The 22,099-nt window shown below is 26.3% G+C and overlaps 1 protein-coding gene across 1 annotated transcript in view; it reads right to left on the reverse strand.

Moving 5' to 3' along the window:
- rod (kinetochore component rough deal) overlaps positions 1-22,068 on the reverse strand; it is a 101,697-nt gene extending 79,629 nt beyond the window's left edge. The window contains exons 1-9 of the mRNA XM_071178661.2: positions 21,782-22,068; positions 20,076-20,199; positions 16,095-16,207; positions 14,692-14,761; positions 14,529-14,609; positions 7,446-7,480; positions 5,317-5,493; positions 3,125-3,182; positions 1,816-1,883 (exon numbers count right to left, since the gene is read on the reverse strand). Coding sequence (XP_071034762.2) covers positions 1,816-1,883; positions 3,125-3,182; positions 5,317-5,493; positions 7,446-7,480; positions 14,529-14,609; positions 14,692-14,761; positions 16,095-16,207; positions 20,076-20,199; positions 21,782-21,886 — 831 coding nt within the window. The 5' untranslated portion in view covers positions 21,887-22,068. The remainder of the gene's footprint in view (positions 1-1,815; positions 1,884-3,124; positions 3,183-5,316; positions 5,494-7,445; positions 7,481-14,528; positions 14,610-14,691; positions 14,762-16,094; positions 16,208-20,075; positions 20,200-21,781) is intronic.
- Positions 22,069-22,099: the final 31 nt, after the last annotated feature.

The following is a 22,099-nucleotide window of genomic DNA, read 5'->3' on the forward strand; positions in this document are numbered from 1 at the left end:
ATATGTACAAATTAGAAAGTAATTACATAAAAGGAGAAAAAAAAAAAAGAATAGTTGTCCCAAGTAATTATTATAGATCAGTGAATTTAAAAAAAAAATCAAATTGCTAAGTGTGAAAAAAATTTGAGAGAAGATATATTGAAAATATAATTTTTAATGTTTCAAACTTCAGCTTTTCATATTGTTGTTGTTGTTGTTAATTTACGTCGCACTAGAGCTGCACAATGGGCTATTGGCGACGGTCTGGGAAACATCCCGGAGGATGATCCGAAGACATGCCATCACAATTTTGATCCTCTGCGGAGGGGATGGCACCCCTGCTTCGGTAGCCCTACGACCTGCGCGCGCTTGACTTCGGCGATCTGCTGAGAACCGTGTCTTAACGATCAGTCCACTGCGGGACCAGCTTTTCATATTATCATATTTTCTGAAAAAATATCACCTCCCAATAAGAATTATAAAAAAGTTTTATTTAGGGCAGTTGATTTTTAGTTATATAAAAAAGATTGTACGGTCCCGTATTAGCTCAATAGTTAAAATTGAAGGTAATGTGGACTGTATAATAATTTACAAATATTTATTTAACAAATGTAATTAATTAGTTCACGCATGAACTTGCATTAGAGAGCGACCATACGCTCTTAACAATTCAATCAACAAGAACAAGAGTGAGTAGTTCAAAAGGTTACATTATGATGAATGATGGCTGCCGCAATACAATCTCGCCAAACGGTAATTCAACACCAAACAAAGATAATGGGAGAAAAACGAAGTTATCCATAAAAGAAAATAAAAGATTGACTCAAAGCTATAAAAAATAACAAATTTTTAAAAAAAGGTAAAAAGAAAATAATATATTTTAATTCCTAAAATCTTATTTTTGTCATCTCATCCATAACTTTTAAACACAATTTACTCTAAAATAATTTCGCTTATGTGCTGTACAATTTTCTAGCTAGTACAAATTTTCAAGCTTGTACAAATTTTCAAACTAGTACAATTTTCAACCGATATACTGTTAATTTTGACACAATATTCATAATAAATATAGTTTATGTTCCACAGAGGGGTTTTTTTTTCAATTGGGTTGGCTGGTTTTGAATAATCCCAAACTTTTGTTCATAAAATCACCATTTCGTAAAAAAAAAATTATTCTTTAAAAATGGTATGTGCAATGAAAACTACATTTACGAAGTACAAAAATATCATAACCGAATAAAATTTGGCTGTTTTTTTTTTACACTCATGAGTATAGCAAGCTACGCATAATTTAAAAAATAAGTAATAAACATTACATATAAGCACTATTTTTCAAATTTTTGCAATTTTAACATAAAATGAAGATTAAAATATGTACAATAAGGTAAAAAAAAATTATCAAGTTAAGGTAACTCCAATCAAAGCAAATTCATTAAAAAAAACTCTTTGTTACAAGCTTATACAGTTTTATTCCACCATAAAAAGATTGCATCTCATCATGCATGACTTGTTTACATTGAATAGTCTTAGTAAAGAAATAGTCAGTAACAATAAAAAAATTTTGTTTCTAAAACTTTCAAATTCTTTTTATAATAATAAAGTAAGGAAACATCTTTAGCCATTTATTAATTTGATTGAACATTCAAGATAGGTATTCATTATTTATTAATACTTACGTTGAAAATTGCCTTAAAACTAATCTTGAAGCAATAAATATGAATCAATCTTATTAAAACGATTTACAAAAGATTACAATTTACAGATAAGACAAATCAGATTTAAATCACTTAATAGTTTCGTTTTGAAGATTATAAAATCATATATGAATAAAATTACCTTTCCATGAAGAAGGAAAATATATCTCCCATCTCTACTATTTACTGCCTTTTGTTTGCATTTGATACCTTAAAAAAATCAGATTGAAAATATGGAAAATATTAAAACACTTTATTGCACAAATATATCTTTTTTAAGAGAATTCATTAAAAAATTATTCTTGAAAGAGTAATATATTGTTCGCTTAATCTAAATATTTAAACAAAAATATATTTAAGAAATATATTCATATTCAGGTTCTCTTTAAGAAAAAGTTTTTTAGAGAAAAAAGTTTCAGAGAGAATAATAAAGTTCCTTTAAAATTATATTAGAGAACTACTTTAAAGGAATAAAAAAAAAGCCAATTATTTTATTTGTTTGACAGACCTGACATAATACGCCATACATAAAAGATGAAAATAAACAATATTTTTTTTTACAAGATACTGATCTCTAATGATAAAAGAAAGGAGACTTGATAAACACATATTGAAAGAAAAATATTATAAATTTTCATTTTGGCATCTTAATATATTAAATCGATTACAATTGTTCAGGATTAAAAGATACTTTCACTCAAATTTATAAATTTAACAGAAAGTATCATAACTGTATATTTCTTGGGCGATTGAATAGATGCAACTTATTTATGCTCATTTCAGTTAAAATTATTTATAAAAATGATTATAGAAAATACAAATTTAACAGTTACAGGCTATTAACTGCAAGAAAATATGCTATATTGATAGGTGGCATGAGAAAAAAAAACTAATACCTACCAAATAAAAAGAAATTACAAACCAGCTTTAATATTGATAATGTGAGTCAAAATATTTTAAGGATTAATAGAAAATATATATATTTATTTGAAGGTATTACAGAATTATTATCAATATTCTTACATAAAGAACTTTAAAAGAAACTTATTTGTACTAAAATTCCAACTTTTTACTTTAACATCGATAATTAAACATAGATTTAGTACGATAGTAGTATACACATCAAATGCGTAAAAAACTCTTTAAACTATATAACAATCAGAAAACTTGTTAAACGGTTTAAGTTTTTTTTTTTATATAAATAAGATTAACAATTCTTTATACATTCCTTTTAAATACAAAGCTACTTCAGGAATAGATACACTTTACATTTTTTATTTATCCATTTTTGTGAGCTAAAATATTAATTGCTTTCCATGTATCATACGCAGCACCAATGAGCAAATTATCCTCAAACTAAAACAATTTATTAAAAATTATTATTTTATTCCACTTTAGTTAAATTGTTATTTAAAATTTTTAATATTATTGAATTTCAGAAACAATCTCACCACTCAAATCAAAAATCTTGGGAAGATTAAAATTCCTTGGATTGTGTTCCCAACTAGGCTAAAACAATAAACAAACATTAATGCATTGACAGAAATTGCAATACTGCACCAAAAACGAATAATATTTTATGTACAGAAAAGCAAAAAATTAAATCGCATTAAAACTAAGTGATTCAAAAGTTGAAAAAAAAATCTTCATTGAAAGGTATAGAAAACAACAAAGCTAAAAAGCAGTCTATTAAATTTAATGAAAACTGAAAAGATCAGACATTAAAATCCAAAAACATGTTAATACATATGTATTTCATGAAAAATCTATAGAACAAAGATCCCACACCAAAGATCGAACAATAGTATTTGGCTGGCTCAAGTAGCACTGTATTACTCGAGTTTAGCCATAAACTCCAAACATCCGATAACAATTATTAACCTGCACACTTAAGATATCTGTTGCAAGTTCTGATGAAGTCTAGAAGATTCCTTAGTTGTCTTTAAGAAATATTTCAAAAATAGTCTTCAAATTTTACGCCATTGCTGTTAAAAAATTTAAACTCAAAATGTCTTAACTTCATTAAAATGAAGAAGAAAATTATTGAAAATAAGAAAATTATTTCAAAATATTTACTATTTAATTAATCTTTTAACTTTAAATTGTTTTTTACAGTTTGAAGCATTGTTTTTTTTTAAATAAAAATAAGGCATATCAAAATACTTGCAAGGTTAGAAACTAATTGACAGCAACAGTAAGAAAGTTGTGAAGAACAACAAAGAAATTACAATTCACCATACAATATAGCCATTTCTCCACCCTCCTGATTTTGATTCAGTGGGTGACCCCTTTTCACCGATCACTTCAAACAGCTAAGAAACAAATCTCTCTTACAAAGAAAAAATTAATTTTTAAAATACAGTAGGGAACCTATTATCCGGAACAATCGGGACCATCACTATTCCGGATAACTGATTTTTCTGAATAGCTACAAAAAGCAGTTTTTTTTTTTCTTTTAAACCCAACTAAAAAAAAATAAAAATTTGGAAATAATCTTAAAAAGAAGAAAAAACAATGAAGTAATACACTAATGATTATTTCCAAAATGATGGTAAGGTAAACATCTTTCAAAAAAGAAAGATTGTTGTAGTTAATTTACGTCGTACTAGAGCTGCACAATGGGCTATTGGCGACGGTCTGGGAAACACCCCTGAGGATGATCCGAAGACATGCCATCACAATTTTGATCCTCTGCAGAGGGGATGGGGGATGGCACCCCCGCTTCAGTATCCCGACGACCTGCACGCGAAGTCGAGCACTTTACGATAGAACAGTTTAACAAGGACCAATACCGCACACCCTCGGTCCCTACGCAGACTGATCCAAGTGGTCACCCACCCGCACACTGATCGTAGCCAGTGATGCTTGACTTCGGTGATCTGATGGGAACCGTGTCTTAACGATCAGTCCACTGCGGGACTCAAAAAAGAAAGAAAAATCCTAAAATCTTATGAGGAAAAAAACATTTTTTTTAAAAAATGGGGGGGGGGAATTTATTGAATTTCATTCCGGTTTTTTGGTTTTCCGGTTTTCTGAATTCCGGATAACGGGTTCTGTACTGTAACATGCAAAAAGTTTGCGATAGCCGTCATTGAGGACAAATGGTTTTGACCTCTTCTGAAAAAAATACATTAAGTTGGATTTTCACAAAAGTGGTAACGTAAAACGGAGGATACTTTAACATTATAAATGAAGGCAAATATTTTTATTCCAGATGAAAATGATGCATGAAGCGAGTTAATGAACAAAGTAAAATAGAGGTTTTACTTTACTACTATTAGATGAGCGTTATCCTTTTTTAAAACAACATTCCAAACATAAAAATCTTATAAATGAAAACTAAAAAGCTAATTTCTATTTTCATTTGATTTAAACTTAAAGGGGAAAAAAAAAAGGAAAACATAAGAAATAAGTAGATATATAAATTATAGTTAGCAATTACTAGGTAATGTAAATATGCATTAAAAAAGTTTTTTTTAAGTGAAAAAAAAGCTTTTTTTAATTGACAGAAAAAAGTATTAGACGAAATAACAAAACTGTTTATGGCAAATTGAAATTGTTTCAACGCAAATTGAAAAATAAGAACAAATTTTTTTTACCTATATTGACTTCTATTATTTTTATAATCTATAGAATGGCTCACCTCCACAATACCATCAACCATATCTTCGATGTTGAAAAAATCTGGGAAATCTGGAACATGGTTGGCTGATAACCCAACAAAGCCCACAAGAAATGAATGCCGGTAGAACCGCAGAACACTAAAAGTTTTATAACCAGGGTACAGAGTTTTTAAATCATATTCTTTGAATGGCATATTCTGTAGGGCGGAAAACACCATTAACATATTTGTGTAAATACATAAATGATAAATATATAAAGCAGATAGAGTATTAAATAAATAAAAACATTCTTTTATTATTATAAGGTTTAAAAAATAAAGTGTTATTATATTTTATGGAAAATTAAATCAACAACAAATTTTTGATTTCCATGAATTAAGTATTATTTATTAATACACTATTTTCTACACTTAATACAATATTTAACTTTAAGGTACCCCAATTAAAATAAATTATTACAGCTGAAAAATATTTTGATAAAAATACTAAAATATATATTCAGAGGTTTTAAGGACATTAAACTAATTATTACAAAAAAAATTTTAAGCTATCAAAAACAGTCAGTATAGAAAAATTTTTAAATTGACGTTGTCCAAAAACTTTAAGGCACTCATTTAAAATTTCAATTTGACGCTTCATTATTTCAAATTTAAGTTATTTAGTATGAGTTAATTTTCCAAAAACAAGTCGCTTGCTGATTTTGATAATTTTTTAAGACTAAGCAATATGACATAGATTAAAAATGACACAGAGAGAATTTCAATTACGGAATTGGATGGTCAGAAATGCTTGCAAGATTTTGAGATCCAGATGTATTAAGCATACTTTTTTAAAATTCAATAATAGTATGGAATTAAATATTATGAGATTTAAGAATGTGAGATTTACCTTGTTAGTGTCACATTTATAAACAGTATTATATGAAAACCATGATATTTTGCATTGCACGATAGAAAATACTAAGCAGACAAATTTTCAATTTAGGCGATGTTCCTGGATCAAAATCTGGGTCAGCGAGATACAAAAAAACAAAACAGCAAAAATATTAAACAAGTTCTTGTGCGAGGTCAGTTCCAAATTTAACTTAATGGGTGAACGTCTACTAGATGCTTTCATAGCAGGTCTGAATAAAAGGAAAGCGAGTACCAGACGTTCACAAACACATTTAATAAGGAAGACACAGATACAAAGATAAGTAGACAATCAAAATAATAGACAAAACTCCTGGAGCTCTTCACTCTCTAAAATCATGAAGCCATCTGTCCATTCAAAGTTAATGCCTACCCATGTACACATAGCTCAGAGTAAAAAATAAGACTATTCTCCACATATGTTAAAATGGCTACAAGACTCAAGTTAAAGAAGCAACATCGAGACATTCGCTTACAATTTACAAATAGCCACCAAACCTGGAACAAAGAAGTTCAGAGATCCAATGAAAAAGGATATCTAGCATTTACGAATATTTCTAGCACATTGTAAAATATAGTAAGCAAATTGGAGAAAGCTCAAGAGTAATTTGGGTATCTTTCTGTTAGTATGGAAAGTATGATATTGCATTTATGTGAGGTAATTAAAACATTGAAAACTATGAGACACTATAAAATTACCGCTTAACATGAACAGAATATTTACTCGTGAAAGAATAATGTTTCAGCCAGACTGACCTTACTTACATATACACAGCAAAAGCTACAAAATAGTTTCAATATTCCAAGAAAATCCAGTTATAAATTAAACTGAAAGTTCACCTGACCTGAACCCAATAATAAACCATTGAAAAATCAATTTAAATAACATTTACAAGGACTGCAAACAATAAGAAATTGTTCAAGATCTGAAATACCATTAACAAAAAAAAAAATTTTTTTTTAAACATGAAAAATTATATATATCAAATATTAAAAAATGGATGTCACACTCACTATTAGTGAACAAATTTTGAACATTCATTAGTCTTAATAAATAAGGATAAATCCAAAAAAACTTTAGAAAAATGAACTTAAGAAATGTATATATTTTATGCATAAACGCTTGTTTATTTTTGTTTTTTTCTAATGTAACCATATTCTATACAACTAAACTGCATGACTTGTAATTATTAATAATAAATAAAACTAATGAATAATTTGAAAAAACAAATCCTTACATTTTCTCTTGAAGAGACACCATTTTCTTCAACGGCTGAAATATCATACACTTAAAATTAATTCATGTTAAAGAGGAAAACTTAATAAAATAATAAAGTAAACGAAATAATAATACATTCAGAGAAACTTTCATACATAATAGATGAAATACAGCTGTGGATCATTAATTTTAATCTCATTATAAATGGAGAAAAAAAATTAAAAAGTCCATAAATACTGAACCAAATATGGTCTATCATAAGTAAATAAAGACAAATGACACTTTTACAACTAAATGCAAAATATAAACTAATTAGTATAATACATGTTTTTCAATTTAGGCAATATTTTTAAGTACTTACAAAAATCTATGTATATTAAAATGGAGAAACAAATAGGGAAAAAAAAAAAAAGAAAACTGTCTTCAGCTTTTATTTTCAAACACTAACTCTTCCATAAAAAAAAATTTATGAGCATGATCAGAATTTTCGGATGTATACTAATACAAGCACAAAGTCTGCCAGTGTTCTGTATAAAATTTCTGAAATGCAAAAAAAAAAATTCATATTCTATTCCATTTTTAAAGAGGCCATCTAGCATTTTTTTTTTTTTTTTTTAAATTCACAGTTCAATTTCCAGAAATAGTGTAAACATTAGTGTAATAAATATTGCTTCTTTTGTTCATTCATAGTTTGTTAAAAAAAAAAACTAAAAATCAATTTCCAAAAATGCTTGCATTTAAGTATGCAACAAAAATTTTAGGGAAAAGAAAAAATTTCTGAAATTTAAGCAAGAACAAAAGAACATCACTAACATTTTATGAAGAATATCGGTGAGGGATTTTATTTAAAAAAAATTTGTGAATATAAATCTCAATGTGAGATTTTTAAATCATCTGAAAATGAATTGTGAGGTGTAATTTTAGATTGTGTGAATATGAATCTAGATGTGAGATTTTTACGCAAAACTTGTAATGTGAGATTTTAAAGTGTGAATGTAATTTTAAATCAGGTTTTCATAGGTAGGAAAAAACCTAAAAAATTTATATTTTGGGAGGAAATTCAGAAGAAAAAAAATGGAATATTTTTTAAAAAAAGCAGAAAAAATTATCTCTTGTTGCTTTTGAGCAACATCAATATTTTTTTCTGAAATTTTTGTTCACTATTCACATTACACCAGTGTTTCCCAACCTTTTTTGTGCCATGCCCTACCTAAGTCATTCTAAAATTCTTATGCCCCCTTATGTAACATATACATAATTTTTAATATTAAAAAATTGAATTGTTCACTTAAGAAACTTAAATGATAGGTTTTAGGAAGAAATCACTAGGAAACTGTTAACGAAACACAGTAAGTAAATTTTCAAAACATATAATGAAAAACTAAAATTCAAATAGTTTTAGTAAAGTTTTTTCTATAATAATTTAATATTTTAATTTAGTGAGATCCTTGCTGCACAGAGATTTTATGTTAGGTTCCAATTTAGTTAGCTTCAGTCTCAAGTATCCCCGTTGTGTTATATCCAGACAATTTCTTTTTTTAGCAGTAAATCATTTACAGCACTAAATCCAAATTCAGCTAAATATGAAGATGGAAATGGTAGCAATAGTTTTCTTGCACATTTGGTTGAATTTGGGTATTTGATTTCTGTTTCCTCACAAAGCCATGCTATCACTCCCTTTATATTAAATAAAGTTTTAACTGACTCATCATTTTGCATTTCTGCAAGTTCTTCTTGGTACTGCATATTTGATATATCAGACAAATCCTCTAACTTCAGCTGCATCATCCATGTTGGAAAATCAATTTGTTTTAAATCAGCCGATAGAATTTTCAGATGATCGACAGTAACAAGTAAAGCGTTATTATTTACTTCACATTTTTGGAGCCAATGAAACTGTTCAAAGTTTTTGTTGTTAATATATATCTGACATAACTCAATAAGGGTAATGAAACCAAATATCTTCGCTTTTGCATCAACAAGAGTTTTGTTTGTTCCTTGAAGTTGCTTATTCAATATATTTAGTTCTTCGAAGATATCGGCTGAATAACTCACGAATGCTTTATCATCGACTGTTAACAGATACTTCATTTTAGGTTTGTCACTTAAAAAATCACTAAGAATATCAAACAGTTCCATAAATCTTTTCAAGCATTTCTCTTTAGAGAGCCATGTTACTTCAGTGTGAAGCAAAAGTCTCACATGGTCTGCATTTTGTTCTTCACAAAATAGCTTGAAGAGAAGCTTACATTTGGCATTAGCTTTAATATCATTGATGCACTTTATTACTGAATGTAGTACTTCATTTAGAACAGACAAGATGTTTGTAGCTACCAAGTTTTCCCTATGAATAACACAATGCGCGAGAATCGTTTCTGGATTCTCATCTTTCATCAATTTTAAGCAGCCATTTTTCTTAGGAGCACCATCTGCAGCACAGGATGTTAGGTATTTATTGGTATATTATTGACATCCATGTACTTTTTTAGCTTATTATATATATCGTTGGAGGTAGTGGTGTTTTCTAATCTTTTACAGAACAACATTTCTTCAGCAAAATGCCCTTTATCAATATATCTTACGTAAGTCATCAATACTGCCACACTGTCTATCAAAGTTGATTCATCCATTTGCACTGAGAATTTTCTTGTTTTCATCTTTTCAACATGTTGTTTTTCAATATCTTCACTCATTTCGTCTATTCTTCTGCTAACAGTATTGTTACTGGGTGGCATAGCTTTTACAGCTTTGTCATCCTCTTCAAGAACCGTTTTAAGAGATGATGATATTGACGTTTTTTTTTTTTTTAATTCTCTCCTGTAGTATGATTTTTTCCAGATTTAGCGATGAATAAAAAAATTTGATAACTAGCCTCAAGAATACGATTATGAGTCGAAGTGTGAGCAGCAAATAGAGACTTTACTGTTGTCCTCTTTTCAAAATTTTTCTTTAAAGTTTGAAAGTCCACGCGGAGTCTGCTGCAGGGAGGTTAACTTGACGCCGCCAAAAACCCAGTTGATATTTTGGTCTTGTCAAAAGAATTATAATATTTATTGGCTGCAATTATTTAAGAATTTGATTTTTTCTTTCAATTTTGGCACCGAAATCTAGAATTGCATTTAAATGGTCCGGAGCAAAAGGGTTAAACTCGTGTCGAGTCCATTTTCAAATTGCCCCCCTTAACAATCAAATTGCCTCCCAGTGGGGCGTGGGCCCCACGTTGGGAAACACTGCATTACACAGTGATGTCATGTTGCAGACAGTTTTTAGTTTAATATCTGCATATACACAGCGATTTCACTAGGTCCTTTTAAATTAAATGCAGGTCTCTGTATAAAATAATATTCAATTTAAGATATACCTAAAAAGTAAATGTTCCATGATTGAGGAAATAATACAGATTATTAATTGATTAAATAATACTTCAACAGTATATTAATATTGAAATTTCTACATCTATTTACTTTCCAAGATCAAAATCAAACGATCTTTTTAAAAGATAATATTCTTTTTACTATGCAATAAATCATGATATATATTAGATCACTTAAAATAATAGTATGATAAAACATACAGGGTATCTGCTTCATTTTAGATTTTCAAATTCATGATTTTTCATGACTAATTTCAAGAATTTTTCATGACTTAACAAAGTTACTATTTTCTCCGACAAAAACACAACAATAAATTTAAAAAAGCATTATAATAACATTCATTGAAATGATAGGTATAACCAAAAACTGTTATACTCTGCATCTTCATATTTATAGATTTTAAATTTAAAAAACAGAGTAAAGGAAGAGTTGAAGCAATAAAATAGCTGAAAAAAATACAAAAGCAAATAAAAATTTTTTCTGCAGATAATTTTCTTGTTCATCGATAAGGAAAGAAATACTCCTGATTTTTCTGTTCTAATTTCGGAATAAAAAAATTCACCAATGACTGGCTTGCTTCAGCTAGAATTTTAAATTGATAAAATAAAAAATAATAACAAAAATTCTGAAATCACAAAAGTTTAAAAAATAATTTGCTCTAGAAATGTTTTTTCTTTCATTTTCTGAAAGAACACAATAACAACATTTAATATTTTAATAAAATATGACTGTGAGTGGGGATTTTGTTACAAATTCAGATATTCAGAACACCATGAAATTGGGGGGAGGAGATTAAATTCCACTTTAAAAATTAGATTTTTCGGCGACCTAAATCCATGACTTTTCATGATTTTTTTAAAAAAATTGTTAAAATCATGACATTTCATGACAAATTTTGTTCAATACTGAAATTCATGACTTTCCATGATTTTTCAGGTGCGCGGACATCCTGTATTATGCATAACAATTGTTCCTGAAAAGTGGATAGTGGTATGTAAAACATTTACAAAAATGAACAAATAACAAAGAGCAGCTACAGTACTGATTTGGATTAGCAACAAATTATAAGAAAAGATCATGTTCCCATAAAAAGATGTAATCGAATAACACATTATGTCCTATAAGTTTTTGTTTCCGCTTATTTCCAATGAAATACATCACTATCAAATTAAGTTGCAACAATTTTTAAAAAAAAAATTATAACAAAAATTTCATCTGTTAAATTCTGTGTTAAATCAATGGAAGAGAAATAAGATTTACTTTTACGTTTTCTTTTATTTACAGAATTTATTTGACTTTATATTCTTAAAAGACGACACTCATGGCTGAAATCATATCTATTCTTTTTTTTAATTTGTCCTTCCTTGCATTAATATTTACCATCATATATTTCATAATTTTTAATAGCAGGAAACTCAATTAAACAGTAACACCATAAAAAAAATTATATTAAAAAATAAATAATATGAAATCTAATTATTAAAAATTTCTATAACAGTAAAAGTCTCAATTTTAACCTTTTGAGCATTTTCAAATGAACATTAAAAATAAAATTTAAAAAAAAAAAAAAAAAAAAAACTAAATTTAGGTAAACCAAAAAACTTAAGTTTTAAATATTCTAAATCTTAAGAAATTATAAACTTGCATTTGCATGTGAATTGTTCGAAATGTTTTCTTGTTTTTTTAATTGGTATGTAGAGAGACAAGTGGAAAAAAGAAATCTTCAAGATGTAAAAAAAAAAAAAATTATAAATAAAGATATTTGATATTAAGCAGAGGAAAAATTCTCTGCACATTTATAATAATTATACCTATTAAAAGACAAAATAAGAAAATAATAAGATTTTTCGTAAGATGGAAGTATTTTTCATTTGGACTGATCAAATATCTACATTAAAAAAAGCAGCACTGTAATGTTATGCTCAAAATTATTTTCATTTTCTTCATCTACTATTAATGCACAAGAAATGTAAGAAAAATTTTTTCATTTTTTTTTTTAAAGTTTTGTTTCTCACAAAAAGATGTCATTATATTAAGATGTAAGATGTAATTATGCTATTAAAATTATTATTTTTTGTCTAAATTTGCTTAATCAGCAAGTGATTATTTTTTCATTATTTTGGCTGTGTAATATTATGCATTCCAGGTGATGGGATGTGACTAAGCTTTTTTCAATATTCTCTATTTACAATTTCTGCTATAGAACATAAGTGGGTACATATATATATATATATATATATATATATATATATATATATATATATATATATATATATATATATATATATATATATATATATATATATATATATATATATATATATATATATATATATATATATATATATATATATATATTTATAATTGTCACATATACACTTAATGTAATGTGACAATTTAATTTCTAATTTTACCTAAGCCTTTCATTTTTCTTTAAACGTTATTCCTTTTTTTCAATTTAGCAATTTTATTTTTAACTTTCTTGTTGACCTTTCTCATGGTCATTGCACTTCCTGTGGGGAAAGTCAACCAACCCCTCTTCATGCCTTTCTTTTTCTTCTTTTAATTTTAGGGGGCTAACTAACCAATCTCTTTCCTTTAAATTTCAAACTCTCCCCCTCTTAAATTTTAATTGGCCGTAATTTTTCTGGCCCTATACCAGTTAAGGAATTAAGTCTTTTTTAATACATTCTCTTTTTCTCGAGCCTTCGGGCAGGTTACCCTTTTTTTCCTCGGAGATGCGGACTTCAGTCCGTATCGAGGGATTTCTTTTTTCATTTTTTCTTAACATTTATCTTAAATTAAATCCATAACTATAATCAATTTCTGTAAAATTTAAATCAACATTTTATACCTTTAATTTTCTTTAACATTAAAAAAAATCCTTCTCGAATTTAAGCTTTCTTTCCACATTTATATTAACCTTTAAATTACTCGTTCTTTTATATTTTACTTTTATCTATGACGCCTTCTGTGTTTTAATTCTCCCGTCACCCATTTCAATAAAATGCCTTTCTTGTGTTGGTAGATGTGGTGAAAGATGTATGTTACTAAATAAAATGATATGTTAATAATTTAATCTTGAGCTGGAGAATTTATTTGCCTCTATTTTCATGAATTATCATGTCCTCCTGTATGCGTGTGGTGAGTACCTTTTTTATTGTTAAGGGAATTTGTAATTTTCTGATTGGAAACATCAGCTTACTGTATTATATATAAATATATATATATATATATATGGATATAGCATGACTTTATCGTTTTTATCTTTAATCTTAAATTTATTTTTAGTTTCGTCCCTTTTCCAAATTTGGTGATACCAAATCATCCAATTTGTTCAAACCTCACACTTTGTGACCCTTTGAACCTATTGGGTTATTGTTATCCCACATTAGCATTGTACTACCACTTTCCCTAACGATCACATTCCCCTTAATTTAATTTGATTATCTTACATATATTTCGGCCTTAATATTATTCATCACGACATTTCAATCATTTACTTATTTTTATCATGACTATATCCAAATACAAGTACTTTACCAATGATTTCAACCCATCTATCAATTTTATTACATAAATAACTTTACTTTTATTCGCACCAATTCTACATATTTTATTAAACTCTTACAATAATTTAATGTAATTCTGAAACATAAAGCAAGAATTTTATTATGCACTAAAATTTTTAAACTTCAAATAAAAGTATTTCATTCATAATAGAGTACCTTTTAGTAAGTCAGAAGCAGTTAACTTATTGAAATCAAGTACAATACCCTCTTCTGTCAGGACATATACATTAAGAAAACCTATAAATACAGGTAGAATTTAATAAATTGATATGAATAGACAATTTTGATCTTTTACCTTATCTGAGATAATGTGACTAACCTGAATTATCTACATTTATAAAGATCTCTTCAATACAGTAATTTTCCGAAGTAGTACTATTCTTACACTCCTAAACAGAAAATATATTTATATACTATATAAAATATATTTATATAGATTTTAAAAAATATATCGTTAATACAATTAAAATTCTTTCAACTACAAATAATAAAAAATAGTAATTTACAATAAATACAATAGTAATTAACAATCATAAAAATTAGTACTTAAAACAAAACTATCAATTTCCGTTCAAAACAATGAGGGATGCAAATTATACCAGATCTGTTAAGCTTAAATAATTATGCATAGCAATTTTAATATGTTTGTAAAAAAAAATTAAGGTAATTTTTAGAAAACAAAAGACTACAAGCATGAATCAATAAATATCAAACACATTGCTAGCAGTTAAATTCATTATAGGAAAATTAACTCGTGCAATTGAAAAAAAAGTATATTATGGTAATTTCTTTTATCGATACAATGGAATCAATCAAAATTCTGATAATGGTGTTTTATTATACGATTAGTGGACTGACAAAAAAAAATTTTTTTTTTTTTTCAAAGCAATACAAACCAAAATTACTGCTTTACAGCTTGACGTCTTTTTTTTAAGGGTGTACAATCGGACCAATAGCATTTGTAATTAAGTTGAGATGGAAAACAAAATTAGTGATTATGTGTGTGAATATCTATAGAAGTTAACAGGACTTTCTAATCAAATTTGTATATAAAGTATATATTTTTATCAAATTTTTCATAATTTATTGCATTTTAACTTTTCTCTTGTTTTAGATATTAAATGAAGTATCAACAATGATGCAAAATTTAATCATTTCTATGCAGTCTTAGAATTTAAATACTCTTTAATTATAATTAAAAATTGAGCCAAGAAACAAAGCAGCATACATGCAAATCCCAAAGGAAATAAAAATATCTTTCTTTCATTTTGAAAAAAGAGACTTGTGTGATTGTTGAAAAGTGTCCGTAAAACAGACTTAAGAACATGAGACTTAGTATAGTATATGAGCTTTATAATAATTCTCAATTTTTTGCTTATTTATATGAGACCTAAAAAAATAAAGTGTCTAAGTAGCTTTCCAAATAACAAAATGAAGATAATAAACGTTTTTTATTTTCGCAACACAAAACAGTTCCATATTGACCTTTTGCAACATTTTCTAGTTAACAAAGAATGTGTTGGCAAAACTGGAGTTATGAATAACTCAGTCAAGAACTTCAAAACTCACAAGAACAATTTCAAAAAAATAAATAAATAAAATATAAACATTTATAAAATGGCCAAAAATGTTGTTTAATAAGATATTTGCCTGACTTTAGTAACATTTCTGTATGGTATGAAACTTAAAGTATTACACTAAATATTTAAAAAAAAATCTTACATGTCTCCAAATCAGTATTTTTTGTTGTATGTGGTGCAATGAAAGAATCCCTGATTTTTGGGCCACAAGTAAAAAACAGGAGTCTTCTGACAAAGCAATGCAAATAGTAGAATCTATAAAATAGAAAGAACTAGATAAATAAACAATGCTAAAAATTTACTGAACAGTCTAGATGAGAATAACTTAATTCTTAAACAAGTCTTCAGAAATTTTAAAGTGGGAGTTCAATAAAATATGTTCAAAACAACTTTTTTTTCTTAATATTTGTATAAACAGCTTAAAATTTATTATTACATGTGGTAAAACAAATTCCTACAAATAAGAGATGACATTTTAAAAAACAGAGCATGTATATATCTATCATTATACTCAGCATGTACATAAATATTATAAACTTATAAAACTAACGAGGAAGATGATCATATGTGGGTAGAACAAGTATGAAACAAAAAAGTGACCTCAAAACTTAGTATCGTAAAATATATATATATAAAACATGTTTCTTTTTTTGATAGTTGTCTTTTTAACATTCGAGACCCAGGCTTTACATTATGGCAGAAAATGTGATTTTCACTTATAATAAAAATAGGTAATTAAGTAAAAATTAGAATTTTTACTAAGAAAGTCAACTCCTAAATGTAACAAAAAATTTTATTAAAAAAAAATAATTAAATTATTTAATCTAAAATTTCAGTTATTTTTAATTTATGAAAAATTACACATTTTAATTTTAGTTGGTTTTGCATATCATAGGATATTTTTATAGTGAATTTCTTCACATTTTGGTCATTAAATAAAATCCACCAAACTCTAATATTTATGTTTACTAAAATTATCCAAAAAATTATTTAAATTGCATTTAAAAATTCTGACTAACAGGGATAAATCCAATTCTATTTTTACATGACTTTTGTTAAGCCATAAAAATAAAAAATCTAATTATTAAATTATAAAACTAAACCAACTGTTGTCTCATATACTGGATGCTAAGGCATAGGTTAAGAAGCAGGGATCTGTTTTTTTAAGAGGTACATACATTGTGAAAATTTAGACATGATTCATGAAAATTAAAACTTATTAAAAAAAAAAAATCAACACATAAATAAGGTAAAGTAAGAAAATATTTTCAAAAACTGTCACTACATTTAAAAATTATTTAACTGGTAAATTTCTATGTATTTTTCCCCATACATTAAAAAAAAATTTTGCTATTGTAAAATTTTGGGCTTAAAATTGTATCCAAATTTAAAAATGCATAAAAATCATTGTCTATAGTTAAATTTAAACTTAAATTTAATAAAAAAAAATGCATTTAACAGTACTAGCATTAAAAGTTATTTTCATTATGAGAACATTTTATACTTATTTTTTGAAACTATTGTTTCTCCTAAAGTTAACTTTGAGAAGGTACCGCTAAACTGTAGTAAATTTGGCTTGAACAGACCCCTGAAAAATTAATGTAAATTTAACACAAAGTAACTATCAATAAATATTGAAATAACTGTCTGTTGCAATTTTAAATCCCATTAAACAAAAATTTAAAACATTGTCCCAAAAAAGTTACCTTAAAAAACTTAATTACAAATGGATAAAAAAATTCAACTGTTTGTCAGTTAAACATAGAAAGATTGATTAATACAAAACCTTAAAGAAAATGAATAATATCAATAGAACATGTAGCAAAAAATTACTTTGCAAGATTTAGAATTTAAAAAATATATATATATATATATAAAATTCACAATACCAGACTATTAGCAATTTAAATCAAATAATTAAAAATAGTGATGTAACGAATGGTGATGGCATCGAATATCCGAATACCGAATATTCAGCCAAATTTTAGGCCGAATACTTACTTTTTAAAAATTTCTCTCTTGATTGTAATTAAAGTAATTTTCAAATTTTAAATTAAAAATGAAATAAATATTAACAAAATTGCTTTTTCAATCTTTGTATATTTAAAAAAAATTTAACAACTTGATTTATTTTTTGTAATAATTTTAATATCTTGATGCCAATAACAAGGCAATATGGCTTTTATAAATCTAAATAATTAATAATAGCATATTTTAGTTATAGCTATACTTGTAATTTATATGCTATTTTATTTAAGATAAGAACTCATTACTTACTACTGTTAAATGTACTCTTAACTTTCCTTTTTGTCAGAAAAATTATTAAAACTCAGAAAATTAAGAACTTTTTAAAAAGTTTCACTTTTGAAATTTTAATTTTGTAGTTAAATAATTTTCAAATTTTAAATTAAAAATGAAATAAATATTAAAAAATTTGCTTTTTTAAACTTTCTATATTTTAAAAAAAATTTAACAGCTTGATGTATTTTTTGTAATATTTTAAATATCTTGATGCCAACAATAAAGCTTTCACAAATCTAAATAATTAATAATAGCAGCATAATTAATAATAGCATATACTTCATTATTCGGCCGAATAACTTCAGTATTCGGCTAGGCCGAATATTCGGCAAATGGGCCGAATAGGACGAATACCGAATAGTGGCCGAATATTCGTTACATCCCTAATTAAAAACAGTTACTTAAATCAAATGTTTAAAATCAGTGATTGTTTTCTTTTTAATAGAAATCAAATCATTTAAATACTATAAATACTCAAGAAAGTTATGCTTTCAAGAAATTTTAAGTATGAATAGAAAAAATAGAATTTTTCTAAAACAATTTTAAAATATTATACAAGCAATAACATATTATTAACCCTTGACAAATTAAAAAAGGAAATAGGAACTAACTTTTTTTAATGTCTTGAAAAATTAAGTCAGAAAAATGTACTTTTGCTTATAAGCATATAATGTGCTTATATTCATATAATGTGCTTGCTGCTTTCAATATCTTGTACCTGTATTTATGGTAAGAATACCTTTTCATAAATGATAGTTTTTTATCCTTGGTGATTGTGAACCCAACTCAAAAATCCTGAAAATTTCTTGATTAAAATCTTTAATGACACAATTCAAAAAATTAATGTCTTTCTAAATTTAAATCATTGATATTTTCACAACGTGAAATTCTAAACAAATTATATGCAGCATAATTTAAATTAATAATTATGTATAAGTTTATTTTTATCTCTAATCACATTTACTTATTACACCAGAAAAAATAATTACAAATGAAAGAGATGCCAAGTATAAATTCCAGTTCTAATATTTTTAAATAATAATAATAATAATACAAGAATAAGAATAATACAAGAATTTTTATAAATAAATGTGATTCTTGAAACTCCTGGACATTGGAATTCTAGAAATTTCCAAATCTTGGTTAGCAAAAAATTTGGAATTTTTCCGAAGCACAATAATCTCAGAATATATCAAAATAATGTCATTTTAAAGTTTAAGTTCTTAATACTTTGTGTTCATTATTTGATCTTAAGTCACTTATTATATTTATTTACCCTCTGTGTACTATTTACATAATATTTAACTGATTTGATGCAGATGAACGCAAAAGCAATTAATTATTGTCCTTTGTGCAAGAAGTCAATTACTAATTACATAATTATATATAAATTTATTATACATGCTCTTAAAATGTAATAAGTATTTATTATGATTAAAACAATTAATACTTGATATTCATTCAATAATTTGACTAAAAAAATGGTAAAGAAGAAAAAACAGAATTTTAATATCAGCACTTGTGCTAAAATTATCAACACCTCCCAGGCAGCAAACCACCAGAAACCAAAAACATATAAGGGGACCAATTCGAAGAATTGGCAAACCTCTTCTAAGAGGCAAGCCTCTTCTCGAAAACAAACCTCTGCATAACTTGAAATTTCTTCACGTTTAAAACCATTTGTCATTTTAGCCATTGCAGTTTTAATAAACAGTCAAAACAGAAATATTTTAACAACAAAAAATATATACGATAAAATATTTTAATAAAAAATCACTTATGTCTCCGTTAATAATATTTTTAATTAAAAAAAAAATATTACCAATATCTATTTCCCAAAATATGTCTAAAGAACCTTCATTGTACAAGACCACTTTTCTATCAGATGCAATAGCTACATGCAAAAGAGAAGAAGCTGTGTGTATCGCAGATTCACTATCAGATATCTAAAAAACAATTGATAACTTAGGCAAAAAGAGTAACAAAGTTCCAAATGAAATTTTGCCAACTTTTCTTAATTTATTTGTTAACATTTCTAAAATCACACTCCTCCTAAATTTATTATATAATTAGAAAAACAATGAACGGTTTAAAATCAACAACAGTAATTTAAAATAAATTTTAAGAGCATAGGCTTTAACAGCATTAAATGCTTCCATGCACTTCCACTAAAATAAAAAGAATGTAAAATATAAATTAATGATTTACGTTTTTAAAAAATTTTAATAATGCTTAAAAAGCATTAAACAATACAAGATATATTTATACATTAGATAAAATTATTATAATGGTAGTTAAAGGAAATTGCTAAGACAGTTTTATTTTATTTTTACAAATATTCAAATAATATCAAACTATTTAATTAATTTCTGACTTCAGTAAAACAATCTAAACCTTTTTTTTTTTTCAGCAATACCAAAAAATTTCTGTGAACGGCATTTGCGTATATTATGCACAGTTGCTAAAATATCCTAGCAGTGAAACCACAAGAAAATTATAAGATTTCTTTTATGAAAAGAATAGGACAATTTATGTGGCAGGCCACAAATCAAGCTATTGTAGTTCAAGAATTATAAATGTATACAATTTTACATAACTATGCTCAACTCTATTTAATTTTCAAATAAAAATCATTTCAATCTATCATATTTTGAACAATACCCAAGTTTAAAAGAAGAAAAAAAAGCTTTGTTAATAGATGTATATCACATAAAAAAATAGACTTTCATTAAAAACAAGAAAAGGTTAATTTAATACCGTAAATATTCAACCGAAACAAGACAAGATATTGGTACAAAAAAATAACTTACATAATTTATTCTGAGTAACATATATTTTATTTTTATCTTATTTTGAATGTTTTTTTAATCACCTAAATAAACAGATATTGATAAAAGATCATGGTTTTATCAAAATAAGTAAAATATTGGGCATAAAGTCTGTTATTTTAACCTAGGTTTCCATGGGGGGAAAAAGTAGCAAATTAAAAAAAAAAAATCACATTTGAAAATTGAAATTTTAGCTATTTCAACTAAGGCCTTTACTGTAACAAAGAAATCAATTCAAACTCCTATGTTTTAAACGCAAAGCTTTAATACAAATAGATAAATAAAGTTTAAAAATAATAATTAATAAAACGGAATTTGAAGTAAGTTCTAAAAATGCCGAAATTAAAACTTTTTATTCATGAAAAGCATAGGACAAAACTCTTTGTTTTTTATCCATATAGAATAAAAATAGGTCATTTTATGGCATTTTTTTTATAAATATATAGAATAACATACAACTGTGAGGCCAATTCGCAAAGGTACTTTTGTTATTTATAATAGGAATTTGCTCTTAGTAAAAAAATAATCCAGAAATCTGAAAGTCCTAGATCCAAAAATCGGTACTTTCACGTCTGGAGGAATCATTGCTAGGAAAAACTACATGCAAGTAAATAAAAAATTTTGGAAGAAATAAAATTGTTTTAAACATGAACTAAAATAAAAAAAAGTTTATTTTTCAAAATTAATGACTAACAATAACCTTAAAAGATGGTGTTTTAAAAGAAACAGCTTTGACATCAAAAGGTTGAACAATTTTTGTCTTCATCTCTATTGAATTAGGAGACAACGCAGTTAAATTTTGCATGATTTATCAGTATAACGAAAAATCTAAATGCGAAGCAAAACATATCAGGAATATCCTTTAAAAACTAAATTCATTGAACCAAAACATTACAAAATTTGGTCCGATTGCCCAATAAAAACCATAAAGTCGCAAACAAAACGTCAAAATTAAGCGGGATCGCATCTATTGCCAATCATGCTCTTAAAATTATAGTTGGGAAAAAAAAAAAGAAAC

This window comes from Parasteatoda tepidariorum, chromosome 6, assembly GCF_982258835.1.
Source record: "Parasteatoda tepidariorum strain Cologne lab strain chromosome 6, Ptep-v5.0, whole genome shotgun sequence".
NCBI lineage: Eukaryota > Metazoa > Arthropoda > Arachnida > Araneae > Theridiidae > Parasteatoda > Parasteatoda tepidariorum.